The sequence below is a fragment of the Calonectris borealis genome, chromosome 1, assembly GCF_964195595.1.
Source record: "Calonectris borealis chromosome 1, bCalBor7.hap1.2, whole genome shotgun sequence".
In the NCBI taxonomy this organism is placed as follows: domain Eukaryota; kingdom Metazoa; phylum Chordata; class Aves; order Procellariiformes; family Procellariidae; genus Calonectris; species Calonectris borealis.
The window spans coordinates 195,714,807-195,742,774 of NC_134312.1; the positions used below are offsets into that span (position 1 = coordinate 195,714,807).

The following is a 27,968-nucleotide window of genomic DNA, read 5'->3' on the forward strand; positions in this document are numbered from 1 at the left end:
AATCTGAATGCCTATATTTTCTCTTACTGAATACTGACCTTCCAGAATGCTTAAAATAAAAAGTGTTCAAAATCTCACAGTATTCTTGTATGGACAAAAGGTGTTTCATCTTTTAGTAGGGTGTTGCCAGTTTAAGTTTACTTTAAAAAAAAAAAAGGTATCTTTGAATTTCAAAGTTTATGTATTTTGTTTTGTGCCACTTTTTTCCCCAATTGATTCATCTAGTGTTGGTGTCCCACGTCCCAGGGAGCTAAGCTTTCTCACGGCATGTGAGCACTCTCTTTAGCACTGTTTACAAACTCTTGAACCTAAAGCTTCCGTGGTGTGGTTCAATGGCAGTGTGTCCCTGTGGCATACCCGAGACTGGCTTCTAACCAGGCTGGGGCTGATACTGTGTACGGCTCTGAGAGGGAGAGTGGGATACCACACCAACTGTTTTTGGTTTAATTTCTTTCTTTGGCTTCTGTGGTGATCAAGTTGAAGCAGGTCAGGTTTTCTGCAGGAGAAATAAATCTTGTTAAACTTCCTATAATTTCTCATGTGATAATACGTTTGAAAAATGTAAAGTTGATGTAGTGAGTGTGATGCACAGGGGCATTCGTGCAGGGCAGTTATTTAGCTACATCTGCTTGGAATCCCTGTCTGCTGTGCAGTTTTGTTTTGTTTTGTTTTGTTTTTTGAGGGGGAGTTGACTCTAATAGCTCCATCACTGTCAAAAAGGAAAAAAGACTAAAAAAGAATTAAAAAAAAAAAGCTCAGTCCGTATCTGGGGTACTGTAGGTAGCTCCACTCCCCTGAAGATTTGACAATTCCCTTTCTGGGGATGCCCTGTAGTTCACGGTACATCTGGGCAGCACGTGGGGCTGAGTATTTTCAGCAGTGGCTTGTGTTCTCCTATCTTTGAGAATTGGGAGATTAATCTTGATTTTAAATAATTAAAGATGATATCCTGGGCTAATGTTCCGGGTAGCAAGCTGGTGCCGTAACTGAACGGCTTTGCTGTACGAGCCGCAGATGTCCTTTCTTCCCTCTGTTTCTCTTCAAGGCAGCTTTCACTTTCACCGCCTCGGACACACAGGATCCCGAACCCACCCTCCATCGCGGGACGCCAGTTGTCGCCCGCCCACCCCGCAAGCCGCAGCGGGGGCGCGGGAGGCAACCCCGGGTCCCGCCGGTGCCGGGCTCCACAGCGGCTGCCCCGGCCCCCCACCCCCCACCCCGCCGCTGCGGGCCGGGCCCGGCTGCGGCCGCCCCCGCTCCCTCCCGGGGCCGCCCCGCCCCGCCCGGCCCCGCGGCCGCCGGGGGCATGGAGGAGCAGCTGCTCCGCGCCCTGGGGGGGCTCAGCCTGCAGCCCCCGCGGGGCCGCTTCGGCAGGAGGCTGGTGCTGCTGCGGGGGCTGCCGGGCGCCGGGAAGAGCACCCTGGCCAGGTGAGGCGGCGGCTCCGGAGCCCTTTGCCGTTCGTGGCGGCGGCGGCGGCGGGTCTCTCCTCCTTCGGCTCCGGCCGCCCCCCGCGGCCGCGGCTGGGCTCCCCCAGCCCGGTGTGGGGCAGGTGTGCGGGGGTCGGTGTGCCGGGAGCGGAGGCGGTGCGGCGGGGCCCAGCCGCTGCGGTGCGGTGCGGGGAGTGAAGGCGGGCGGGTGGTGCGGGGAGCCCGCTGCCCAGCCGGCTGCCGCTGCGGGGCAGGGAGCGGGACACGCTTGCTGCAGATCGCTAGCAGAAAGCTGCGGCAGCAGTTCGGAGCTGGTTTTCTGGCTCGGGAGGGAAGTGGGAGCCTGGCAGGAACCTCGCAGGTTTCCAGGTTTCGAAACCTCCGCTGGCTTCAGAAACAGCTCAAAGCTTTGTTGCTCCGGCTACCTGTAACAGCTTTACGGATGTACTGCCTGTAGGACTGTATGTTGTTGTTCTGAGCGAGCAGTACCAAAAGGGGTGTTTCTAGTAAGATGGACTAATCACCCAAGCCGAGGTAGTTGTGGTTGTTGTTGCTGTTTCTTCTCTAAAAAGCACCAGACTGGTGCTTTTTTTTGTGGTTAATCACAAACACGGGTAGAGCACTTCCTCTCTCTGACTGTGAAAATTGGCAGCTCCGACTTCTGTTTTCATGACATCCTGCACGCCTAGTCAGAGCCTTAAGGGGTGTCTAAAATGGGCAGAGGAGACTGTTCCACTTTCGGACAGCTCCAAGACTGATTAAAAATAGGTGGAAAAACTCAGAGGGGAGTGCTGGGAGACGCAATTGGCGTGACGCAGCGTAGCTGTAGTCTGGTATCACAAAATCTCACGGTCTGGTATCTCTGAACGGCCAAATGCTGTGTTTCTACTGACACCTAAAACGCATGTCTCTCCCTAAAGAGGTCGTGTAAGTGCAGGCCCCTTCTCCTTCAGAGAGGTTTGGTCTTCTCGTAGTACAATAAGAACGTAATGATTTGGGCCGTGCAAATAACTGACTCACCTATTTTTTTTTGTCAAAGCATGAGATTAATTATTAATGACAGATTTACAAAATCAGTTGTAAGTATTGCTTTAGTCCCTTGTGAGATGAATGTTTGAGGAACTCATTCTGTTCCTAGCCCCTGTTAATTGTATCATTGCATTTGGCTACTCAGCAGTACGCAGGTCAAAGAGCGGCTGTAAAAACTGCATTTAGTACCTCTCCATTAACTCTGTCCAGATTATGAAAGGATTGTGCCAAGAAAATCCTGAGATTTTTTATTCCCACGTTGTGTACCTTTTGGTGTTGGTAAACGGAATGTGCTAAGCAAAGTGATGTTTGCAGAAAATTACTGCAGCAAAGCTCAATGCAAGATCCTACTGGAGGAGGAAAGTAGTATTTAGTTGCAAAATCCTCGGTAAGCTCGTTTTACCCATTCAAATTCATTCTCTCAGATTTTATTCACTTGCACTATCACAGCTAAATACTTGCAGGCACCAAAATGCATGTGCGCAAGTGATCTGCCCAAAACCAGAGAGGACAGGGACCTTCAGCTGTCCCATCCTCACTTTCTCTTCTGGGTTCCTGTCGGTTGGTGGTGACAGGGTGGGTTTTGGTCAGGTCTGCTATGCCTTCTCGCAGCCAGCAGTTTTTATGCTGCCATCTTTTTGCCTCCGAATTTTGCTTACTTGGTGTTCCACGAATCTTATGCAGGGTTTTTTGCCCGTTATTTTCATTTTCCCATTTTGAGTGTCTTTTCAGCTGCAGCCTCTCCCCGTGTTGGAACGGGGGGAAGAAGGAAGGTGTGTGCGGGCTGGTGTGACCTGCTGGCCGTCCTCCCACTCTCAGAGCGCAGGTCTTCCAGCGGCAAGTCATCCGTGCTGGGCCTTAGCCAAGTGCTGGCCTTTGAGGGTGTGTAAACAGCACTTTTCCCAGTTTTATGGCTGTTAATGATTGGGCTGTTGTTTTAGCCTTTGCTCTGTTGTTTCTTCTGGTGCCTTCACACACACCGCCATTCGCTCATTCTTCGTATTAGCCAGTATTTCTGTTACAACTTGTACATCTTTACAGTGCTCAGAAGTGTCACGAACTGTGAATGTTATCACTGGTGACATGGCAACTCGCTGATAACTCCAGCAGAAAGGCCCCTTTTCCGTTCATCATACAATCCTAGGAACAACCTCGGATCCATGACTTGTTTCCCTGACCTTTCAGTGTCACGCAGCACAGCTTGGACACAGCTTTGTAAGATTTAGTTACGGCATCTTCATTTAAATGATTTCCCCATCCCAGTTGCTCCCCCAGCTCAGAGCAGCACAACATTGGTATGGATCAGTTCAGGTCTGGTTTTGGTTTCTGGTAAAGACAGCGAAGGATCCACCTGTGATGTATTGAATAGTCAAGGCAGAAGGAGGAGTTGGTCTGCTCACCACCAAGCTCCAAACCTTTCCAATTCCTTCACTGTTGAGAATATGCTTCCCTGAACCACATATTTTAGGTGACCCTGTCCCTCTTCCTCTGACCGTTGTCACCACCAGCAGAGGCGCGTAGGAGAAGAGGGGTGGCTGGGTGTTGCATCTCCAGCACCCTCCACCAGGCCTCTGTAACACCCTCCTCCTGAATGGATTCCCCCCGACGGCACACTACAGGTGTCATGATCAGACCTGGGCAACTGCTAAGAAAACAGTTATCTGAGCTGCAGGTATAGTGTCCAAAAATGTCTCAAAAAATCAAACGAGCCACATACAAGCTCATACCCGCTTCCCCAACAGACTGTTCATTGCACAGCAGCTGCATTTCCAGCTCTTCTGCGATATATTGCAATGATGCACAACTCACGTAACGTGGGACCCTCTACCTAGCAGTTTTGCTCAAGCACTAGGCTGGGCATGACCAAACCTGTGGCTTTTCAGCCACTGCTGTTGATTTATTGCTTGAAATGAGTTCCTTCTTGTGCGCCCTTACGAAGAAGCGCAGAGGGAGCAATCTTCCAGAACAGGAAGGAAAACATGCGTTGGCACTGAGCCATCGCTGCTTGGCGTAATCCGTACCTTCTCCAGTTCTCTCTGCCGCTTTTACCCAGTTCCTCCCAGCGCCTCCAGCCCTGGGGCAGCCCTGCCGCTGTTGCCGGCACCCCAACCCCGCTGCAGAATTGCAGCTCTGACAGGGCGCATGGACTTCAGCTCCGCAGCCCCTGCTGCCAGGCCACAACGCATTGTAAACATTTACCTTTGTATAAAACCGCTTCAGGTGAGTCTCCTGAATGTGTTTATCAAATATGACAGGCAGCCTGTTGCTCTACGAGGTACAGCCCCTGCTCCGACCCCCGCGGGTGAGACGGAAAGGCAGGTACCTGCTCTGCCACCAGCACGGCCGTCGGCTGGCCGGCTCCCGCCGGGGCAGGGTCCTCAGGGCACTGGAAGCTGTTAAAACAGAGCAGGCAACTGATAGTGCTGGGCGTGTGCTCCAGATCTCATCGTTCCGATTTTCTGCTGAAACCAAAGGCTTTTAAATGCCGCAGGAGTGCGTTGTGTTCGGAGGAGCGACCAGAGCAAGTGGTTCATGCGGCGGCAGTACGTACGTGTTCTGATCTCCGTTACATTGGAAGCAGCTTGAGAATTTACCGGCTCCGAGATCTGCCTGACGTACTGTTCTGGGAGCTTCTGCGTGCTGAAAATGTTCCTTCCGATCTGCTTACCGGGATCAATGTCAAACGTTCATTTATTTTCAAATTTTCTGATGGAAAAACATGACAGCCTATGAAATACAGTTACAGATTTTTTCTATCATCTCCAGCGATGTTACTAGTGATCATGGAGACTTCTCCCAAATACGCTAATGCATCCAGCTAGTTGAAATCCTGAATAATTATTTTGTTTTCTATATATACAGCTAAAATCTGAAATGATTGTTTGAAAGCACTGAAGATGCTCTTTAGAAAAAAAGGGACTTCAAAAACTGTGTAAGTCACGGGAACAGATCTGCAGATGAGTAAGGTAGAAGACTCTAAAACCACCTCTCTATTCACTGAGGCAGTTGCTACAACACTGCTGTGCTCAAACAGACACACAGCTGTATTTTCAAGAGAAAGATTCGCCTTTTTTAATCACAGCAGCCATCCTAACCCTGACCAGGGGAGACAGCAGACGAGTGTGCGCCAATGGCAGCCAAGGCGCCCCGTTGTTCGGGAGCATCCTTGCTCCCCGGGCTGCCGGGGGTGGTGTGGGCAGGCAGCCACGCTTCTCCTCTGCCCGGCCTGACGTTTCTGGGGGCTTTATCAGTTCCCAGGCCCTGCCAGTGGACACGTGAAGTTTTCTGCTGTTACATCAGATTTGAAGAAGAGCAGAAGCATCTGAAATCTTTTTATCAGCCAGACTAATGAGATCTAGGGTGGAAATCTGCTTCGCCTTGGGGAAGGGAGAAAAAAAGAGTTTGGGGAGATTTATTGCAAGCAGAGGAAACATCCCCCTTTCTCTTCTTATTTTCTTACCCTTTCTATTTTCTAAAACAGCAGCAAACTTTAGCAAGATATAGAGCATACTGTATTTTGCAGCTACTGCAAGATAGAGAGCTGTAACACTGTGCAATTAAATGTCCCAAGCAGGCAAATTAATACTGAACCTTTGACAGATGCTGCTTATCACAGTGCAGCGCTTCAAGTTCAGTGGCTTTTCTTAAAAGCACAAACATAGCTCATATGTATCCTGTGATCTTGCAAAGAGATTTCGTTTTTCTTGTCCTCCTTAGTATGCTTTACACTTACTGATGTAATGGCAATGGGTAATTTTCTTTTTACAGTGCTGCTCAAAATTTATTTATTAATAACACTGGTCACAAGTCTTCCTGTTTTGCATAGCTGGTGTAGATTTTGCTAAAATATAGGCATTTTTATTGCGTACAGTGATTAGGAGCCTGATGTGATTCTGTAAAACCTTTCCAAACCAGCTTCTGGTCCTCTGTAGATCGTAGGCGGCTTATTTCTCAAGGAACATACTAAAAAGATTTGGGTGCCCTTTGAAATTCTAAGGAACAAAAGAAACAGGATTTTTGTCAGCTTTATGGGCAATAGGGGATTACAGAAAATGATTGTAAACTTTAGCATCAGCTTGGTTGTTTCAGAACGCTAAAAGTTAAAACCAGCAAAATAAGCAGAAGGTAAAACATCTTCTTTTTCCCACTTAATGTTTTCTTATGTTACTGTTAGTAGGAGTTTATTTGCTATCAATACAGCAAATGTGACGGTAATTCATAGTTCTTAGCACATTTTGTGCCATATTTTTCCTCCTTTAAAGCACAAGTTTTATCTGCTTTAAGTACCAGTGATATGCAGATAGTAGACAGGGTTTAGAGAGAATCACATACTATTTAGATTGCTTAAAGGGTTAATAGCAAAGCTCTCATGTGAGTCTGCACATATGTGTTAAAAATTTAGTAAGGTATATGCTAAGAAAATAATTTTAAAAATTTGCACTGATGGAGAACATTTTCTAAAGGAAACATTGAGAAAGAAAAAACCAATCTTGAGATCTTTTATGTACGATTTTATGTGCATATTAATAGTTAAAGGGATGACATATTTTAGCCGAGTCAGTTTTTTAGGGAAGAGATTGCCATGCAGATGGGTAAAGCAGTAGGAAAGGTGAGGTGCTGAATTTTTTTTTTATGGTGAGAACTGAATATATCAGTTTACCAGCACAAGAGTAACCAGATAAGCATTAGGTGCTCCCATGCTTTTCATGATAAGAATTTTTTGCCCCAAATTAAAGCAAAAGTAATTTGACTGTTTGCTAACAGTTTGCCACATGACTTTTGTTAGATCTGTTTGCCCAGCAGTAATTATGTGAACAAAACATCTCTTTGGAGCTAGAGGATAACGACATGTGGGTGCTAAATTTCGTGGCTGCAGCCCAGCACCGTCGGCAGCCTGGCCAGCCCGTCAGCACTGAGTCTCTGCTCTCCGTGCTGGTTGGTACCACAAATTAATATTAATTAATCAGCAGATGATAGAACAGTGGAGGCGGAACAAAGTCAGAAGCAGACCGTTATTCAACTAAATGCAACGTGCAATCCTAGTGAAGAATTGCTGCTTGCAGGCAGATTAGGGTAAAATCGGTAAGTCAATGGTTAGGGCAGAGCTAGAGAGGACAGAATTAAGCCTTTTCTGTCTGTGTGTCTGTTTTTTGCTGATAACCTAGAGGCACCTTTTCCCTTGCTGTTGCTCAATTAGATAGGACATTGAGAAATAGTTGTTTGGCAGCTTATGGGGTTGGCAGAGAAGCATTTTATCAGGGAAGCTGAAATGAGTCCTAGGGACTGGAGACCATGTGTGGTGTGAGATAGCAGGGCAGCAGCATTCATGTCTGAGCGCCACGAGGTTTCTGGATTGGCCTTACTTTCTTTTCCAGTGACATTTTGGGCCTTAGGGAGACAGAGAACAGTGAGATGATGCTATGGGCTCTCCCTGACTCCTTGCAGAGACTCTCTGCCCCCCAACACTCCCTTGATTGAAAAAAATAGACAATTCAGTCTGTGGACACAAATAAGTCTGGATTACACACAAATGGGAACACAATTTTGCATTAAGATTTTTTGTTCTGCTTTCTAAGGACTGGCAGAGGAATGCTTCCTATTAAGCCAGGAGATAAGGCAGCACTTCCACCTCCTAGAGCCGGTCACCGTCGGAGAGCAGCCGGTCAGCTTACGGCAGGACACGCGCCTGCCCCCATGGGCGTCCCGCGTCCGAATGAGCATCACTGTGGGACACACATCAGTGTGAAAAGAAGGGGGATTGCCACTGACCGCAGGGAACCAGTTTTATGGATCTGTTGCATTTGGGGTTGCCAATCTAGGCAATTCAGATTTGTTTATAACATGTATTTAAAAGCTGAAAATAAATAAAAATGACTCAACTTTACAAGAGGAGGGTTAAGGAAAACAGGGACAAGTGAAAAGCAGAAAGAAACATAGAAGTGTGACAAATAATAGGAAATACTGACTAATCACTCAGGTATTTGTTTGCAAATTGAAAAAAAAAGTGCTATGTGCTTTGTAACCAAAAAAAAAAAAGAACAAGACAACCTGATGATAACATAGACCATCTTTACCAAATGACAAATCATTCCTCCTAGTTATCTTCAAAAATCTCTCTAGCAAAACTCCCATGATCAAATTGTCTTTTGAGACTAACTTCCCTTGGATTAGCAGGTTTGGGTTTTTTTTTTTGGTATTTACAGTCATACCTTCTCAGATAACTCAGAAAGAAAACTGAATATATTAATATGACTAAAGACATGTTGGCAGTCCATTGTAGAGTTCTCTGCTGAATTAAAGAAATCAAGGCCATGCCTTTAAGCTCCATTCCTTTCCTCCTGTCTGTCCACCTATTGATTACATTTCTTTCAGATGCTTTAAGCTGGGATTTTGCAAAATGAAGCACTGTGCATATTTGCAGAGCATTCATATGGCTCTTGATTTAATGTTCTTAATTAAAGGTATGCATTAGCATATACTAATCTTCTTTCATCTTTTTTTTTTTCCCCAGACAACTGAAACGTGACTATCCCAGTGCTGTAATTCTTAGTACTGATGACTTCTTTATTGAAAATGGTGTATACGTGTTTGAGCCTGACTTCCTAGAGGATGCACACAAATGGAACCAAAAGAGAGGTGACTGAAATCGATCCAGTCTGTCTTTAAACTTAGCCCCCAAAATAAAATATCTCAAAGTGGTGTCATACGCTGAAGTTCATGGGGTGCTAGTTAAAAGAATACATTTACCACTTCTGATTTTATTTCTTCTGACTTACAAGAGAAGAATTTATAAATGAAAAAATGTTGGTGATTGATAGATGTTATTTTAGAAAGTAAACCGGTGGCTATGAGGCAGCACTGCTGAAGCTTGGTAACAGCAGGTGGCATGCAAATACCAGCCCGGCAGCGGCTCACCACAGCTCCATGCACTGCATCCCCCAGACGGCGACTTCTTAGATGTCTGTCCTGAGTTGGAAGGGGGATGTTACGGGGGGCATTAGTGATAGCCAGGAGGAAAACTTGCAAACCTAATTATAAGTTTGAGAATGAAACAATCCAGGTCTCTACTTCAGAAAGAAAAATGTGATGTGCTTTTGTGGCTGTGCTCTGAACTAATTTTGAGCAATGGAAAACACTTTGAGATGATACAACAGACATCTTCTGCAAATAACAGTCATACTTAGCTGTTGTAAATACCTAGTATTTACTGCTAAGTATGCTCCTCGAGAGGTTCAGCTCTTACTACTGAGCACAGCCAGCCGCTGCATCACCTCCTCCAGGACAGCACCTGCTGGGCACTCACCTCTGCCCACGTTTGGGTGGTGGCTACAAACCCAAGCCCAGCGGGGAACCGAGCGTGCTAGCAGTGGGCAAAGAAAGGACGCTTTGGGGCTGGTAAGACCTGGCTCGGTCTGTTATTTAATACGTTAGCTTTACTTCATGTGTTACATTACAGCACACAAGGCAATGAAGAATGGGAAAAGCCCGGTTATTATTGATAATACCAACATCCATGCTTGGGAAATGAAGCCGTATGTGATGATGGTAGGGAAAGCTCTGATCTATTGCTTTTATATGCTCAGGTATGACATTTAAGAGGTGATCTGACTGAAACGGTTCTTAACATGGCTAAAAAGAATTACTTCCATTTTCCCTTAGTTCTCTAATTATAGTTAAGGATTGATATTGTGACAAAGTAGGGGCAGAGGTGCCAGTGCAGTTGTTTTACCTAGTCAGCTATATACCTCAGTGAAGGCAAAATTACTTGAAAAGATTAAGTATCTTTGAACTTGCCCTGTAACTTCTCGATGATCAGGATGTCAGCCCCTTCCCCAGTAGTGACATGAATCAAACAGTTCCAGTGGCTGGAAATTGCATGACTGATAGATGTTGACCTCACGCTATGGAAGCTCTAGACTGGCAGGGCCAACTTGTGGCTCTTGAGCCACCTGTGATGTCCAGAGAGTTCAAGTCCCAGGATGCCGTTGCCGTGGGGGACGGGGACTGGGGGCAATGCTGAGGCAAGTTTTGCTGGGAGACCCAAATCCTGTGATGTGGAAGGAAATGAACTAGCTGGCACTCAGACCAGCACCTTGATGGGAGCCATGGTTATCTTCCTCTTTCTGGCTCCTGGAACATATGATACGGCTCTTAACCAGATAAAATCTCAGGGGGTCTGGCAGATTGGCTACTCGAGCTCGGGAGCCATACGTCTAAAACTTCTGTGTACTTCTTCAGGCACGTGAAAATAGATATGAAGTTATATTCCAAGAACCAGATACACCCTGGAAGTTCAATGTTCAAGAGCTGACGAGGTACATCTTCTTCTCTTTGATATAGCAGACAGCTTCTCAGTTTTTGATGTGCTCTGAGAAAGGTCAGCACTCTTCCTCTTCATATACCCTAAAAGGTAACCCAGTAAATGACAACGGAAGGATTGTCGTGGAAAGTTTCTGTTACTCAGTACCTGGTCTGCAGTGACTTCAGCCTGAAAGAGCCTGACAGTGCTGAAGTGAGTCAGGCAGTAGAAAAAGCAACCCTCTGGCCGAAGTGTGTATTTATACTGCAAGCTTCTTGGGGCAGGAACCCTGATTTTCATTCCGTATTTTGAGCAGCACTCTCTCTATTGGGGCACAAAACGTGTCTAAGCACCACAGACAACATTCAGAGATCTGTTCTTAAAAAAGCTAACCATACAGATAGTCTTGCAATGGTGGGATGCTACAGTAAGTGTGGTCAAGAAATGGGCTTCTAGAGGATCTTTCTGAAGATCTTAACATGCACACACAAAAGGGATACAATGAATGTATCAACTCTGCATAATGTGGTAGGATATAGAGGCAGCCAAACGTGGCTCTGTCAGTTTGGCTGGTGGATGCAGGGTTAATGGTTATATCACTAAAAAGACTCCATGCAGGCTAATTTTCTACCCTTTAACCAACCAGCTGTAAACTATGTTACAGTGGCACGTGCACTCCCATCTACTAGATCCAGAAGCTAACACGTGCTTACTTACTTGTTATTGCAAGAAAACAGGGCGTGGGTACTTCATTCCGACTGATTTATTTGTTTTGTACCAGCTAGGAACTCTAGTCAAAAATCAGCCCTGCTCCTTTTTGTGTGCGACAGAGACAAACGGCAGCGGGCCACGGCTCCAGGGTGCGGCAGGACCTGGCAGGTGGCAGCCGATGGTTTGGGGCTGAAGGCAGGCGAGGACACCAACAGCCTTAGCAGTCAGCTGCAAGTGTCAGCTCTTGCTTCACCAGCGCCAGCTGGGAGCCATTTGCAGGGCATCACTGCAGAGGCACATTTTACTCGTACTTATTCATTACAGGCCGAGCTACTCAGTAACTTGTATTTTGTTTTATTAATCATTTGAAACAAGTTGGCTTTTTACAGTAGCACTGTAAAGCTAATTCAAATACGCTCAGTTTGGAGCAGCTCTTTGGCAAGTGGTTCAGGGACAGCTGAAGGCTGCTTCCAGCCTGGTTGTGTCTTTACTGGCAATAGGGTTTGTGCCGGTTGCTGGTCCCAGGCGCAGGCTGCACACCTGCGTAGGGCACTGGCTGCTGGAGGACCTCGTGCCTGCTTCACAAGTGGGATGCTGCAGCTGGCAACCTGCTGCGTTACTGTCACCTTAATTCCAGCAGGGAAAAAACATGTTGAGCGATGCAGGATTTGCACACCACAAGGCTTTGAAAATTTGGATGCGGGACAAACTTAGATTCTAGATGATGAATTGTGCCTAATAGAGCTAAACGGCAAAACCAAAGATACTCAGACTCACAGACAAGCAGAAATCCCTGGTGGTCTTTCGAAAAAACAATTCCCACTAATGTGTCGAGAGACTGCAGCCGTTTCTGGTCTATCCAGAAAGCCCTGCGTGTTTGAGCATCCTGTTCTCCTCCCTCTCCGACTCGTTGTCATTGACAAATCTGCCCTGGACGTGAACCACATCAGGTCTGATTTTTCCCCACTTGCACTGAGACAAACCAACAACAGGTTTTTGACCTCTATACTTGCTGATTATGAGTCAGCGTCTGGGCTCTCTACAGCCCTTGTCTGCATTTCTCCAGATTTATAAAAGCTCACCCTGAGGCTAACAAGCCATTAGCACTAAAACCCATATAAAATAATACACAGGTCTTCTACATAGCTCTTTCTTACCTGACCTACATTTCAAAGCATTTGTCTAACTTACTTCTTATGTCCTGGCTGCCCACAAAAATATTTGCGTTCCATTTTTCAGCAGTCACAAAAATATTTTTAAGTAGGTGGAAGTGAAGAACAATTTGGCAAAAAAGGGCTAGAAATAGATCAGCAGGGATATGAACCGTTATTCTGAACATATCAGGAACCTTAGCAAGCTTAAGGTAACCTCTAATACATGGGCAGCTAAATACTTGTATTTTCTGTTGATGTTGACTCTACAGAAGAAATATTCATCATGTCCCTCGACAAAAGATACAACGGATGAAAGAACAATACGAGCACAATGTTACCTTCCACAGTGTTCTTCAGTCTGAAAAACCAAGCAGAGATGAGAGAAGCTCCAGTGGACGAAACGCAGCTTACAGCATGGGCGCCCATTCCAACCCCCCTCCAGCCTTCTCAAACAGAAGACCTCACGTGGCACGTACGAACAACATGCCATTTAACTGAAGAGGTGGATTCCTCACTGTATTTTAATCATCAGGGTATAAAAGTCTCTAGTTTTAAATTTTTTTCTAAACTGTTTTTTATTCTTGGATTTTTCTACTACATTTCTAAATTACTTTTATTTCTTACAAGTCTTTAAATGTCACTGGATTATGATCTCGCAGCGCTACGTGACTGATCTAAGAGCACTATCCTCAGTACAAACTGTACCCCCTCTCATCCCTCTTCCTCCACGAAAATCCATTCAAGCTTATGGTGAAGTTTACTGGCTGTGCCCGATGCTTTTTGTTTTTTTTTTCTGCATCGCACTCTGTCACTAGCAGATAACAATAAATATTCCTAAATTCATTCTTTCTTACAGGCCATGTGGCCAATTCCTTCTCCACGCAATTGTAATTTCTTGCCTTTTTAATACTTCATATCTGGCTGTATAACCTCTTGTATCTTCCCACTCCATCTTGCCTAGAGCATTACTGCTAGCTTGAAGAGGGGCAAAGGGAATGGTGGAAGAGGTAGCTCTAACAGATTGTAGCAAGATTTGATGCTGTTCCCTATCTACACCTCTGCTGTCTGGATTCATGCTGCTCTTAGCTCTGTCACAGCCAGATAGCTTCTCCAGCCTGGAGGTGAAACACTTCAACACACCAAACTGAGCCCTTTATCGTGCCAAGTCATAGGAATTCAGCTGATCCTGAGACAAGTCCATGGACGGTGGCTCCTAAAAGGAACCATTAGTGTTCGGCTAGTGCTTGTTAACTTTGAAGTAGGAACGGGGCTCCAGGAGCCGCTCTGAATGGCTGAAGCACAAGGCTACCCAATACCCAAACCAACTCAGAAGTACAAACTAATGACTTAAGAAGGGAGAAAAAAAATGTCCTTGTAAGGGGAGAAATCACCTCCTTCCACCACTAAGTGCCAAGAAGCCACTGACCGATGGATGAGTGAGAAAAGAAGCTATCCTGCAGTAGTTTTATCCATATTGCTAAATTCTGCTGGTTATGTTCTTATCAAGAAGCCTCATCAAACATTTTTAAAACTCCGCATTTGTGATGGCAATTTTTTTTAAGTAGGTGTGAATTATTAGGCAGTGCTTATAAGACAGGGCAGTAGTGAGTTATTTCGCAGTAGGAAATGAAGACAGCTCACATTGGACATTAAGAAATACGGGTACAGCTGCTATTCATCTAGCAATTTAGCAGACAGAGAAGTATAAGAGGTATAAAGAAATATGCTGTTTGTGGGCAAAAGCCAAGCTCTCTTCAGGACACAATAGATGTATGAGATGAATTGCATTTTCTACTCAAGCTGCATTTAAAGAAGCAGCATCATCATTGCAAATAATTGTGAACTAGAGGGCCTAGGGAACCCGGCTCTGCAGCATTGCACAAACGTTTACAGAACTCTCAGCAAGCTTGTGTCAGCCCAGTACAGTTCTCCAGTCCTGCTACAATGTCCAGCTTGGTGACAGGAGCCACTCCCAGCTCAGCACTTGCGCCAAGTGAATGGCACAGGACCCCTGAAAGGGTGCCGAGTGGGAAGCTGGTGGTCTCCGTTCTGAAACGTCCTCCCTCCTTTGGTCCATGCCTGGTGGGAAGCAGCAGGGCAAGGGGCAGGCTGACAAGAAATGAACTACAACATGGAGTTGGCAGCTGGTCTAGCAGGACTGTTTCTCCAACGGAGAAACTCCAATTCTGAGAAGCTTCACCTGTTGAAATTAATGAGAACAAAGTAATGAATCCAAGTACTAACTCACTCCCAGCAGAAAGATCTCGTGATGAAATCAAAGAAAGATCTGATTATCTTTCACGATGCTGTGGCCTCAAGTGCTTCTTTAAGAAGGAGTAGCTCAGAAACACTGACCAAGGATCTGTCATTAATACCTTTCTATGGCATTTTGCTATGAATCAAATAATCATAGCTGTTCTCTAAAACTCTTAGCACTATATGAAGAGTCTGAGGGGAAGAGTGCAAGAACTATGGCAGAATTACAGAGCAATATTTCAGAATTAAAATGTTATATTTGGTAACAATAAACTTTGAGAATTGTTTATTTTGCCCTGTGCTACTTCTGACAGCCAAACAACTATTCTAATACTACAGAGGGTAACAAAACTGATTGCTTTAGACTGAAACAAAGATCCTGCTGTAATTTAAGAATACATTAGAATCAAAGCAATGGCTTATAAAATGTCATCAAACCTTCAGCCACACTGATGCTATTGTATGATACATGTTTGTGTGAGAAATGTATGATCCGACTCAACTCCAAATTATTTTGCAGATGAAATGTCATTTCATGAGTCTTTGTTTTTGTAATAGAGCTTTATTAAATACAATCAGGAGTTAATGTACAAAGTGTAAAAAGCATTTGAATTTGAAATATATACAATACTGTACATGTGCATTTAGTAGCATTTTCGGGGTTTTTGTCTTTGTAGCATTCTGCGGGCTGGTAACAAGTCCTCAGGTTCCTTTGTGTCTTTCTGAAGAGCGTCAGCTACTTCAGAACTGCTTTTTAATGAGTTATTTGCTTCCCCAGTAGACCTGGAACTATTTTTGGGTGAAAGATCATCTGATAAATTAGTAGCTATTGTACTGCTGTTTTCATTTACATCATCAATCTTCTTTTCTTCCTGTAAATTATTCATGAGTGCTTGTGTATTAATCATGGCAAGTTCTTCATCAGCAACCAGGTCATTCTCAGGAAGATGGAAAGTTTCTCTCAATTTTCTACAGGGGGTGACATGATCAATATTCTGATTTGTTTCTTTTGATGACTTGCTACGTTGTAAACCCAAACTTCGTGGAGGCTGAAATGCTTTTTTTAAAGATGGAGAAATGATTGAACAGATTGGTGTCAGTGGTGGGGGGGCAGGTATGCAACTGAGGAAGTCCATCGCTTTTCTCTTTTTGCTGTTTTTGGGATGGTCTTCATTAATAGCAGATGAAGGTGTTTTTGCTGACCCTTGTGCGACAACTTTCATATTCGGTGTGCTAGCTGACAAAGGGCTTGGATGCTTTATTTCAATTTTAGAAGAGATCTAGTTAAGAAGAGATAAGTTTTACGTTGAATAGAATGTCCTGTTTCATTAGCTTCCTCAATTACTTCCACAAAACAGGGGGAAAAAAACCTGATGCAAAAAAGCTATGTCATCATTCATGTCCAATTGAACTTTAATTTCATATCTCCCGATGGTGGCTAATATTATCCTTTCAAGTATCGATGCCTGATAAATCACTGTTTACATGTACATTAAGACAGCACGTTTACATTCTCTTTCTGAGATCTAAGCTAAATGTATGGGAATTTTTCTGTGCCACATGGTAAGAAATTAAAGCACTCATAAAAAGGAGTTAAGTCTTCTACTGCATTGGATATCTCCTCAAATGTTATTAAATAGGGAAAAATAAGGAAAAAAATTTGAAGACAAAAGGGATAGAATATAGACCAAAAAAATTGAAGATAACAATACACACAAGATAGACATTACACAGCAAATCATCCACACACATGCTTAACTTGAGAATACCTTTAGTGTCTCACTTGTTTTAACTTGGTTAATATATTTAATAAACAGATATAAACTAAACCTGCAGAATTCAATATTAGCACTCTCTCTGAAATGGAAAAGGATGCCTTAAAAGCTTAAATTTAGTTCCCAGGAACTGATCTCACATCAGGGTGTTTCCACCTCCCTCGCAAGTTGTGGCACGAAAAATTTTTGTTCTGACTGCGCTCAGTACTCCACAACAGGAACAACTTGCCACCAGCAGCCTTCATGCGAAACTTCACTACTATTTAACTCAATTTTTGTCAAGACTGCTATAAAATGTAAACATTTACTGGGTGATACCTCTTCCCTTTTAAACTCTGGAAATAGTGAACACTATCTAGGAAACAAAGACCAGGAGGTAAATCTCTAAGCAAGGGTAGGAACTGCAGAATGCTGCGAAAGAAAAATTTACAGATCAAGACTTTTCCTTCCAGTGACATCCATGTCAGGTAATTTTCACAATAGGACCAAGGAAGCAATAAATCATCTATAGGGAAAGGATGATTCATTTTACTCATATAAAATTCAGAATATTTAAAGTATGCTGTGAAAACACAGGCCACAAGGGGAGGTTTTCATGTACTGCTTGGAGGAAGAATAGTCTCACAGTTCCTCCTGGGGAATAATCCTAAACCCACACACAGAGAAAGCTTCTAATCAGCTTGCAGTGCCCTGAAGAGAACCTATGGAGTGGACTGAGACCGTTCACCACAGCTATCAGTATAAAACATGCTAATATCCTTACTGTATGTACTGTCAGTATAAACACAATATTAATTACCAGAAGCTTACCAAACTTTTATCCTCTGCATAAAGACCTGAGTTGGAGGAAGGAGAGAGGCATTCCAAGCCACATCTTTTAGTTAAACTGGGTGGAAGCGAGAGATTTCTTTGTAGCAAATTCATCAATTTACTTTCTGCATCAGAGCAAAAGGAGGCCACGTTCTATAAAGGAGAACAGATTACAACGCAGAACAGTTGTTTTTCAAATTGTTTAAGTACTATACGCTCACAAACAAAGTGTTAGGACTTTGTTTTCTCATCATAATCCCACTAGAAGTTTATTTTATATCAAACCAACAACTTAGAAGACCGCTGCACTTTCCGTGGAGGGAAATATCATACCTTCCTTTTATTGTTAACAAGAAAAAAATCCTTTTGTATTTAAACTTATGTTTCAGTAAGAAGTGAGAATGCAGGACCAAGACATGCTATTTAGCACAGCTAGAAAATTGAAATAATAAATAAATGAAATCAACAATCCAATACTGAATATGTTCAACTGAGCAAGACAGTAAATTTCAACTTTTAAAAGGCTAGAGCCAAACTGTCCATAAGACATTTCCTGTTGATAGGTACAATAATTTTTGCTAGCCAGAGAAGATTCTGTGGCACATCCTAAAGACAGTGTTGGTTGAACTGAATTTAAAAAAAAAACAAAACCAAAAGACATTCCAGAGGTGATATGGAGAGTCCTCCAGTAAAAGTGCATTAACACCTTACTCCATCTCCCAGAAAATCCCCTTAAATTCAACATTATGTGCATTACTTGTTTTAAAGATTCGTTAGTACTAACGGACTTTTTGGTGAAGAATGTAAAAAAGCAGTAACTAAAATTAATCATTAAACTAAAAATCTACAGATTTACCTCTATCGTACTTCTCAGTTCATTAACCTTCTCTTGAAGATAGTTCTCCTTTGGACTGGCTGAGAATACAGAAAGATCTCCAGCCAACAGCATAGGAATTTCTGATCTGAATTCAGATTGCCACTGAAGGTTGCTGGCAGAAATGAACGAACAGCGGACAACTATATCTTCAATAGCAAAGTGTCTAAGATCTGTCCAGATCTTTACCGCCACCAAATTATAGCTTTCATCAGATAAGTACACCATAGTAGTGAAACCTAAAAGCAAGAAAAAAGTCTGAATTAAACCTTAAACCTTTAAGTAAAGGTTGATTACAGCAATTTGTATCTATAAAAAAAGTCACACACATCTTGAAAGAGAATTGATAAATATAACATGGCAGCCTATCTGCATGGTAACAGATGTTTGATGCTTCATTCATATTCTGCACTATTTCCCTACTGATTACAGAAAACAAGTGAAAGTCTGTGTTCCAGTGCTTAAAAAATAACACTTCTATGGTGCTTTTCCTTTTTATTCAGCAGATTATCCACCTGTCCCTACCCATGAGCTCCAGTGCCTGGGTTCTACTCATTCCATGAGAATGAGCTTTCCACAAAAGAGGGAGCTCACATACATGCATGATGCTACTTCTGCAGATACTGAACACAGATCTAACATCAGATGTAAGTGAGAACTTACATCCACCATTTATAGAAACAACTACAGAAAAGTTTCTCTTGAGCTTAGATCCTCCCTTACTAAATTCTTCCTGAGCTAATAAGCGAAGACAAGTTTTTCTTTAGGAAAACAGAATTATCTGCCAGCATATCACGGTGATGGGTTATATTAGCATGTTTTCACACGCCTGAGATGCAGGTACAACAGTAAGGTCATTTTGACTTTTGAAATAAAAAAAGTTAGTGCTTATTCAATGGGAGGATGTTAGTGCTTATTCACTGAATGTGGTCCACAACATACCTGTTCTGCTAACAGAAACTACAACTCCAACTAAATCAACTTCAGCACATGGTGGCTGAAAAGAAGGATCCAACAAACTGGTGAATTTTAGAGCTTTCCTTGGAAAGAAAATCTGTACCAGCATCTCCTGTGATACCTGAAGAAACACAAAATTTTTAAGTTTTTACTTATACAGACTGTGATATGTTTTAATGGTACATCTTTATGCAGTTAAAGCACTTACTGATAGTTGTAGATACTGAGTTTTCTTTGTTGCTGTTAATTGTATGTTAGTTGAGTCTGATCTTCCTTTGGATTGTGATGTTGACAGCTGGTAGATTCTGTACCGACTCCCTTCCTTTAACAGCGAACAAACGTCTAGCAGTGGACGCCAGATACTCAGTATCACTCCTAACATATCAGAGTAAGATACATTAACTGTCCAATACTAATTTGAAGGCTTTTGAACTATATAAATCCACAACACTCCCTCCCACCCAAAAGCCCTAAACCAAAAATCAAATAAAACTGGAAATACTAACATGCAAGCTAGAATACTGTTGGGAAACTCTTCAAATGTACCTGCAATGTTGGCCAGTTACCATGTTTAGATAAAAGTCACTTATAATTTTCCAAGAACTAACCTTTATGTTTTTCTTGCTTTCTGTAGTCTACCACACATAATTTCCATACAGTAGACACATCTCTTTTGGAACAACCATTTTCTTCCTGTTCTGCTGACTCTAAAGCCTTCTTGAATTCTTCTTGTATCCGAGTTTGCTTTTTATCATTCATCAACTGCCTGTGAGCATTCAAAGCTTTTAATTGGTCTTCACTGAGATATCCCTGTAACCAGGAGAAAATGTATTCAGTATCTTTTTTTATTAATTAAAAAAATCCCGTCAGGATTTTTACATAGCCTCTTTAAGTGTTTGTCCGTTACAAGCAATTTATTGTTCAACTGATACACTACCAGGACTTGCAATGAGGTATGTTAACACAGTGGGAGTCACCAGTCTTGACCGGTACTCAGCTAGTGCTCCGTTGTCGAAGTACTACATTACACACTGTTCTTACGTATAATTAGTGAGAAGCCCGCTTAAGAATGCATAACTAAGGTGAATATTTAATATAACAGGCATGCTTGCCTGTTTCGTAAGAAAGAAGAAATATTAGGAAAAAATTCTGTAAGAAGAAAAAAGGAGTTGTACCTCTCAGCAGGTTGCTGTCTCTGAGCCTACACACTGACTTACACTAAAATGCATCAGGAGTGTTACCTTTCTGACCAAGCCTTCAAGATGCCTTTACATGTAGCACGACAGATATGCATAACATTTTATCAAATAAAGTCACAGATCGTATGGCTGTATGACAGTCAAGGACCCTGACTTGCAAAAGGCAAGGCATGCATTTAATTTTTAACAACTGGCAGGGACTAATCACCTGCATCCTATTAATAAAGGCATAAACACTTAAAAATTGTGATTGAACTGGAACAGGGAGTGAAGAGAGCAACACTTCAGTGAACAGCATGCAAGAGTAAGTGTGTGAAACTCAAGACTTGCGAGATGCATTTAGCTTTCATATATGCAAGACAAAACAAAGTAATAAAATTACACGTAATATTAACTTTTAATTGTGCTATATCATATATATCTCATACAAAATTGTGTGATTTTTGTTTCAAGAGAAAATAACTTATTCTGTTTTGCAATCCAAGATATTAATCTATTTTAACAAGCCTTCATGAAAATATTTTCAAAATTTTTAATCTTAATTTACTTAGCAATAAGCATGCTGTAGAAAATCTCAAAAGGTGGCAAAAATAAATTGTAATTTAACGGTTGTTTTTAGCAGGAGCTACTAAATCGTAAATTATTCCACAAACATTTCAAAAGTAGCCCAGAAGGATCTACAGTTACCTCCATATAGTCAGGATCAGATGCATTCTGAATTGCTTCATAAAGTTCTGCACCATCTTGCAAATTATGGATTTGCTGTCTCGTGACTATGCGTGATCTCGGTGTTCTTCTGTTACTTCTCTCTGTGGAAAAAAAAGCCATTATGTTGAGTACAGCAACACGCTTCAAAAGTGAAGGAAAAGATAATTATGTAAGAAGCATGGTAGTACTTAGGCCTTGCCAGAATGAAAACACAAAACACTTCTATATAAGAACTGATATATATATGTGTCTGTGTGTATATTATATTTATATTAAAAATACAAGCAGAAAAAAAATCTCGTTCATTTAAATACAACATAGATTAGAATATTGTACAAACTTTGGGGAAGCCGGTATCAGTGTTTGCACTTAGGAGAGGGTAGGAGACTTAACAGGCTGCCATGAAACTTCATTGATACTTGACCATATTTTCTGTATGTCTGTCACTTCCTCTCATAGAGCAGAAAAGCAGAAAAGTCTCAAAGATACCAAGATCTGGGACAACAGGTGACCACAGGCCTGCACATGAAGCCTCCTTAGGACACCAGCTAAAAGCGGAGTTAACTTCATTACATTAAATTATTACCCTCTTCTTAGGTAGGTCATTTTGCTGCTAGCATTTTGATGAATTCCTTCAGCGTAGTAAACTCCAGTATAGACAAGTTTATTAGTCAAACATAAAACAACACAATGAGGTGACTGGAAGTTCATATCAGTGAAGTTAAGAATTACAAAGCAATCTCTGTTTTCAACTAAGAATTCGGTAGTGCGTTTATTTTCTTTGGCTTTTGGCGTTTTTGTTGTTGTTGTTTTTAGGGTATGGCTTTATTTGCCTTTTCCTTGTTATTCGTGAGGAACTCCAGGTTCTGAGAAAGCAGAGAACATCTTAGTGTTACCATGAGATGGTATCGAGATCACCACGAGAAAGACTTATGGAGAGGGAAAGGCTATGTGGGTTGTAGATACAACCCTGTGAAATTTGAACTGCACAGGCTACCGTTAGTGATGGAATCCTATCTGTTCTTGGGGAAAAATAACCCAACCAAACAAAACACAACACCAAACCAAAACCAACAAAAAATCCTCCCAAAAACCAGACCAGAGTATCAAGGCAGCACATAATCAGTGTGGCAGGAATCCTCATACCCTTCCTCATTCCAGTTTAGCTGAGTCAAACCTAAGGGGAAGCAAACACATTTCTGGTGCAGCAGTGAGCTTCATGAAGCTATAGCAATCAGCAGCCAATTGCAGCACTTACAGCAATGGCAGACCTGAAACTACTGCTAGAAATCACTGGCAGAGGTGTGCAGTGTCATCCCATTACAGAATCAGAAAATGGTTGAAATTGGAAGGAACCTCTGGAGGTCATCTTGGCCAACCGTCCTGCTCAAGGTATTTATGTGCATTGATCAGATCCCCCTGAGCCTTCTCTTCTCCAGGCTCATCCCCAAGTGCAAGATTTGCACTTCCCTTTGTTGAAGTTCACAAGGTTCTTGTCAGCCCATTTCTCCAGTGCATCGAGGTCCCTCTGGATGGCAGCACAACCCTCTAGTGCATCAGTCACTCCTCCTAATTTTGTATCATTGGCAAACCTGCTGAGAGTACACTCTGCCCCATCATCCGGATCACTAATGAAGATGTTAAAACAGGACTGGACCCAGTGTTGATCCCTGGCGTACACCACAAGTTACTGGCCTCCAACTAGACTTTGTGCTACTGATCACCACCCTCTGGGCCCAACTGTTCAGCCAGTTTTCAATCCACCTGACTGTCTGCTCGTCCAGCCCATGATTCATCAGCTTCTCTATGAGGATCTTAAGGGAGACAGTGTCAAAAGCCTTACTGAAATCAAGATAGACGATATCCACTGCTCTCCCCTCATCTACCGAAGCCAGTAATTCCATCACAGAAGATTGTAAGATTAGTCAAACGTGACTTCCCCTTGGTGAATCCCTAATTGACTACTTCCAATCACCTTAGTGTCCTTCATGTGCCTGGAAATAGTTTCCAAGATTAGTTGTTCCGTCACCTTTTCAGGGATCAAGGTAAGGCCGACTGGTCTGTAGTTAGTTCTCTGGGTCCTCCTTCCTGTCCTTTTTGAAGACAAGAGAGACATTTGCTTTCCTCCAAGTCTTCAGGCACCTCTATCAATCACCATGATCATTCAAAGAGGATCAAGCGTGGCCTCACAATGACATCTGCCAGCTCCCTCAAACACTCATGGGTGCATCCCATCAAGGACCATGCATTTAGGCACGTCCAGTTTGCTTAAGTATTCTCTAACTTGATCCTCTTCACCAAGGGTATGTCTTCCTTGCTCCAGACTTTCCCCTGATCTCCAGGGCCTGGTATTGCTGAAAGCTGGTATTGCTACTTAAGGTTGAGGTGAAAAAGGCATTCAATAACTCGGCCTTCTCCACGTCTCGTGTCACCAGGGTCTCTGTGCCATTTAGTGGCTCCACTGACCTCGGTATCTCCACAGTTCCGCAATGTTTGCGAGGAAAGATGCCCAGTGGTCAGTCTTGGTGTTCAGGTCTATTGAGATACATCCTAAGCAGCGCCCACTTCTGGGTGAAATATTAGAGTGTCAGATCTTTGAAGAGAATGGAATTACCAATTCTACAATTTTGTAGCACTTCCCTGAGCATTATCTCAGTCGCAATTTTTTAGCAGCCTGGCTAACAACATGTTCAGGAAGAGTTTCCTAGATAGCTGCAAAGCCAAGCAAATAAGTATGTAACTGTTTTGTTCTGAAAGGTCTTGATACATAGGAAATAAAAAACCTAAACCAATACAACACAAAAACAACAACAAAGAAAACAACCCAACACCCTATCTCTGCTTCTCTATCACCAGGTAAGTTTTTGCCAGTTTCTTTAAACTCTTCTGTAAACGCCAAAAAAGTTTTTGTGTTCTTATTACATGTTCTGAAACAATGAAAGCTTTACCTTCATGCTTTTCATATTCTGCTTGGATTTTTGCAAACAGAGCTTCCAGTTTCTTTTGTTGATCCTCTGCATGCTTGGCAGCTTCCCTTTCTTCAGCTCGGCTGTTACGAAATACGTATGAACCAGATGATGTCTTTTCCATCCACTAAAATAAAAAGATTCAAACAAAAAACAGACTTTTTAAAATTTTTAACTTCATCTAGCTTTCTTCTAATACTCACTGCTAAGCAAAAATGCTTTAAAAAAGGAATAGGCAGTAGATCATAAGTTCTTTAGTATAACAGGTAAAACACAAAACCCCACAGCATTGGTTCGTAAATCTTTACTTTAAAGATATACAGACAGAATGGAGCAGTAGTCAAAACTGCATGATTCAACAGCTAAAGAAACCATAGCTTATCGTAATAGGTATTGATGTAATTTAGAAGATAGCTGGATCCCACTGGTAGATACATAAAGATACAAACCATCAAACTCAATCCTTAAAAATATACCAGAACTGCATTCTACCCAATTTGTCTTTCCTCGTCAACTGTACCGTCTGTTTTAACATGCTAGATTAGATGCTGTAAAAGAACCATGATGTTGTTCTACAGATGCTCTTAAACTTTCTCTGCCTGAAATGGTTCCATAGAACTACAGCCTTGTCCACAACCCTGCCAGAACTGGCTTGCCTGATGCCTGAAGTGACTGGTTTGAAGAGATAGGTGAGCCAAACAAAGAGGTCACTGCTGCTGAAAGTGGTCCCTTCCCTTCCTCTTTTCTGCACAGTCCCATCTTCTCCCTTGCGCTGGCTCTAGCACATATCTGACCTCATCAGACCACATCAGTTTGTTAATTCAATAGACAGCAGGTTGTTGGGTTTGTTTGTTTGTTTGTTTTTAATTATTATTATTAGTTAGTTACTTACTCCTGGTTTAGTGAATTAAATTAGCTAAGCAACAGGATCAGATGAGCTCTAGGTTTAGCACAGAGAAGCAGCAAGAGAGTATAGCAAGAGCAGAATGAGGAAGGGTTGAAGGACTGATCCTTACGAGGCAGTGAATTGTTGAAATAGGCTCTGCCTGCCTCATTAACTGCATACCATGTATCTCCTGCACTATTCACAGTTTGATACCTTTAATTAGGGTTACTGTGATTCCTACACTCCTTGACTCTTGAGATTAGGGTTACTGTGAGGTTAGGATTACTGCGATTCCTACGCTCCTTGCTCCTTGAGGTAAAAAGGAGACAGACAGTCTTCCTATCATTTAGTAGGTTTGAACAAGAGTCTCTGTTTTAAAAAAAATCTACATCAGCATATCAGTCTCTTGATACAGCGAGACACAAAGCACCACTTTCCTCCCCAGCCTGGAAGCCATTTACTGTGATGCAGTTAGAGATTACAGTCTCATTTCTGGGACTTAAATAAATGTTAGTTCTATCAGGCAGTTCACATAGTAAGTGCTGCAATTTCCTCCATTAAAGTAAAGATCTAAATATCGAAGTAATGATCCAAACCAAATATTGGTATTACCTTTGCAGAACTCATTCTACATCGACCAACAGTTATACAACACTTCAGAAAGAAAGCAATGAAAAAAATCCCGTATATGTACATTCCAAGTGTAACATACTCTGAGAAAAGTTAACAAAATCTGAAAGTTGTATCCTGGTTAAACTGTTAACATTAAGAGGATTGATTACTAACAAAAACATTGTTTCTTTTTGTAATTGTTATAAAAGCAAGTCTGACCATATTTAAAATGTCTGGATATCAAGTGGTATTTAAAACATCTTCATTCTATTTTACACCATAACCACATTGTATTTTCAGTAATATTTCTAAATAATAGATCTTAGACAATATAGCCAGCTACACGTAAGAAAAGGTAATCTTACTAATGGTTATAAATATTTAACTTCTTTGCAGGGATGTGTCTGTTAATAATAGAAAAAAACTGGGTTTCAATTCTACTGGGAGTTGAAACTGTCAATGTTGTTTTATCCTTTAAAACAAGCGCTGTGCTTTTTAGATTACAGAACTGAAATTCAATTATTTCTGGCTTTTTGAAGCTGAAAATAAAGCCGACAAAAGATACTGAGCACAGATTGAAATTCTTCTCATAGCAGGATATTCCAGTCCTGAAATACTAAATACATGCACACTGCAATGTTCATTTCACGCATAACGGTACTTTTTCTTAATTTTTTTAGCTGTCTATATTACATCTGATTTGAGGAATGATATAGCAATTAACTAATACAATTTAGATTTCATAGAACCTGTTAGATTCATAAAATACTTATACCATACCTGAATAGGGTAAGTTCTTTGAATAACTATATCAATACACCCCACTGCACCACCCTCACTGTAAAGCGATGACAAAGGCAAAGGGAAAGGTCTGGGGTCCTGATGAAATCCTAGTTTTGCATGCCATCGTGCACATCGAGTGCTGTTCGCTGAAATCTAAATAAATTAAATGTTGAAAAATGAACTGTCACTGGTAGGTCAAAAAGATATCCAACTTATTATATCTAGAGGAAAGACTAGAGGAAAGACTATTTTCACACTGGTCTCACTAAGAATATCTCATTGTTGCACCTGAACATATTACATTTTAATTTCAGGGTTTCTTTTCACATTGAAGAACGTATTTTAAACAGGAACTAAAAATTTGATGAGTTAAAATTCTTGAGGAAATAAGCATCTGTGAGACAAGCCATTGCTTTATACCAGAGGAGCAAAATTTTTATGCTGGAACTTCACCCAGCACTTTAATTATTCTCAAACAAGTCAAGACCCTCCCCGCCAAGCCCACCCTCTCACGACCTGTTTTTTTCCCCCCATTCTTCCTCCAACTTCCATACTGTCTGTGATGAATAAGTACTTTTTCTAACTTGGTGCTTAACCAAATTAAGGAGCTGGAACTGACAAAACATGAAGCAAAACTTGGCAGAATTTTGTATTATAAACTTCTCTTCCAACCCTATTGAATAGCATCACCTACTTTGCATCATGTCTTACAAATCTGGTTATTAAACTTCAACACAACTTCGTCTGTTTATAAAGCCCTGACAAAACTACTTCTGTTTACAAAACGTGGCTCAAGTAAATAGCATCTATCACATCTCTCGGTCACATCCAATCAAGCTGAACTAATATTTTGTTTTACCTTTAACATAAGGGAATCTGGAGCTTCCAGTGGCGTACATCCATTTTGAGAGCCAACAAGTTCTGCTCCATGCACTATGATCTTCTGACCAACAGTCAGCCTTCTTCTATGTAAGAAAGCTTTGAGAGGTGGATCCAGAAGAGCTCTAATCCCATACCAGCCATCAGTAACTTCAATTATTGCGGCTGCTTTTTTACTTTCCACATTCTTATTGCTACTGCTAGGAGATACAATGGTGTTTAGCGATATGATTTTAGAAATACACAGTACAAGTGTTTTACCTGCCGCATCATCTCTCTCCGTTATTTTTTTGATTGCTGATCGTTTACTTTTATCAACTTCCAAATCATACCTGCAAAAAAGAATTCATGATGCTTTGTTAAAGCAAACAAAATCCATCACATTGCTACAATTGTGTTTAAGGAAAAACAAACTATTGCTTAATCAATCTACATGATTAAGTACCACTGTAGCAAAGCAAATGTTATCTAAATTTTTGCAAATAACATGCACTACATTTTTAATACTGATATGCAGAAGTTTAACAATATAAGCATTCTGATAAACAGTAAAGGCAAAGTAGAAGTGCTTATTTTGTAATATTATGAACTAGAAAGCACACAGCATCACAAATTACAACTCGAAACACATTGCTATACACA

General features: G+C 41.9%; 2 protein-coding genes across 3 annotated transcripts in view; one reads left to right on the forward strand and one right to left on the reverse strand.

Moving 5' to 3' along the window:
- Positions 1 to 1,275: 1,275 nt before the first annotated feature.
- On the forward strand, positions 1,276 to 15,524 carry N4BP2L1 (NEDD4 binding protein 2 like 1). Of its 2 annotated transcripts, none has more exons than XM_075139802.1 (5): positions 1,276 to 1,428; positions 8,969 to 9,093; positions 9,914 to 10,002; positions 10,696 to 10,772; positions 12,891 to 15,524. In XM_075139802.1, the coding sequence occupies exons 1-5, from the start codon at positions 1,307 to 1,309 to the stop codon at positions 13,117 to 13,119; spliced, it is 642 nt and encodes a 213-aa protein (XP_074995903.1). In that variant the 5' UTR covers positions 1,276 to 1,306; the 3' UTR covers positions 13,120 to 15,524. The 2 variants fall into 2 exon arrangements, with proteins under 2 accessions (XP_074995903.1, XP_074995902.1); XM_075139801.1 differs by lacking the exon at positions 12,891 to 15,524 and adding an exon at positions 11,542 to 12,417.
- Positions 15,522 to 27,968, reverse strand: part of BRCA2 (BRCA2 DNA repair associated) — a 40,904-nt gene continuing 28,457 nt past the window's right edge. The window contains exons 16-25 of the mRNA XM_075139800.1: positions 27,307 to 27,658; positions 26,445 to 26,600; positions 24,149 to 24,293; positions 21,180 to 21,301; positions 19,902 to 20,103; positions 19,502 to 19,668; positions 19,279 to 19,414; positions 18,319 to 18,575; positions 17,463 to 17,615; positions 15,522 to 16,157 (exon numbers count right to left, since the gene is read on the reverse strand). Coding sequence (XP_074995901.1) covers positions 15,522 to 16,157; positions 17,463 to 17,615; positions 18,319 to 18,575; positions 19,279 to 19,414; positions 19,502 to 19,668; positions 19,902 to 20,103; positions 21,180 to 21,301; positions 24,149 to 24,293; positions 26,445 to 26,600; positions 27,307 to 27,658 — 2,326 coding nt within the window. The remainder of the gene's footprint in view (positions 16,158 to 17,462; positions 17,616 to 18,318; positions 18,576 to 19,278; positions 19,415 to 19,501; positions 19,669 to 19,901; positions 20,104 to 21,179; positions 21,302 to 24,148; positions 24,294 to 26,444; positions 26,601 to 27,306; positions 27,659 to 27,968) is intronic.

Bases quoted from the DNA above. Each gene is read 5' to 3' on its own strand.
- N4BP2L1 (XM_075139801.1), top strand. From the start codon at position 1,307: ATGGAGGAGCAGCTGCTCCGCGCCCTGGGGGGGCTCAGCCTGCAGCCC. The intron at 1,429-8,968 runs GTGAGGCGGCGG...TTTTTTCCCCAG, and splicing joins GGGAAGAGCACCCTGGCCAG to ACAACTGAAACGTGACTATC. The intron at 10,003-10,695 runs GTAGGGAAAGCT...GTACTTCTTCAG, and splicing joins TGAAGCCGTATGTGATGATG to GCACGTGAAAATAGATATGA.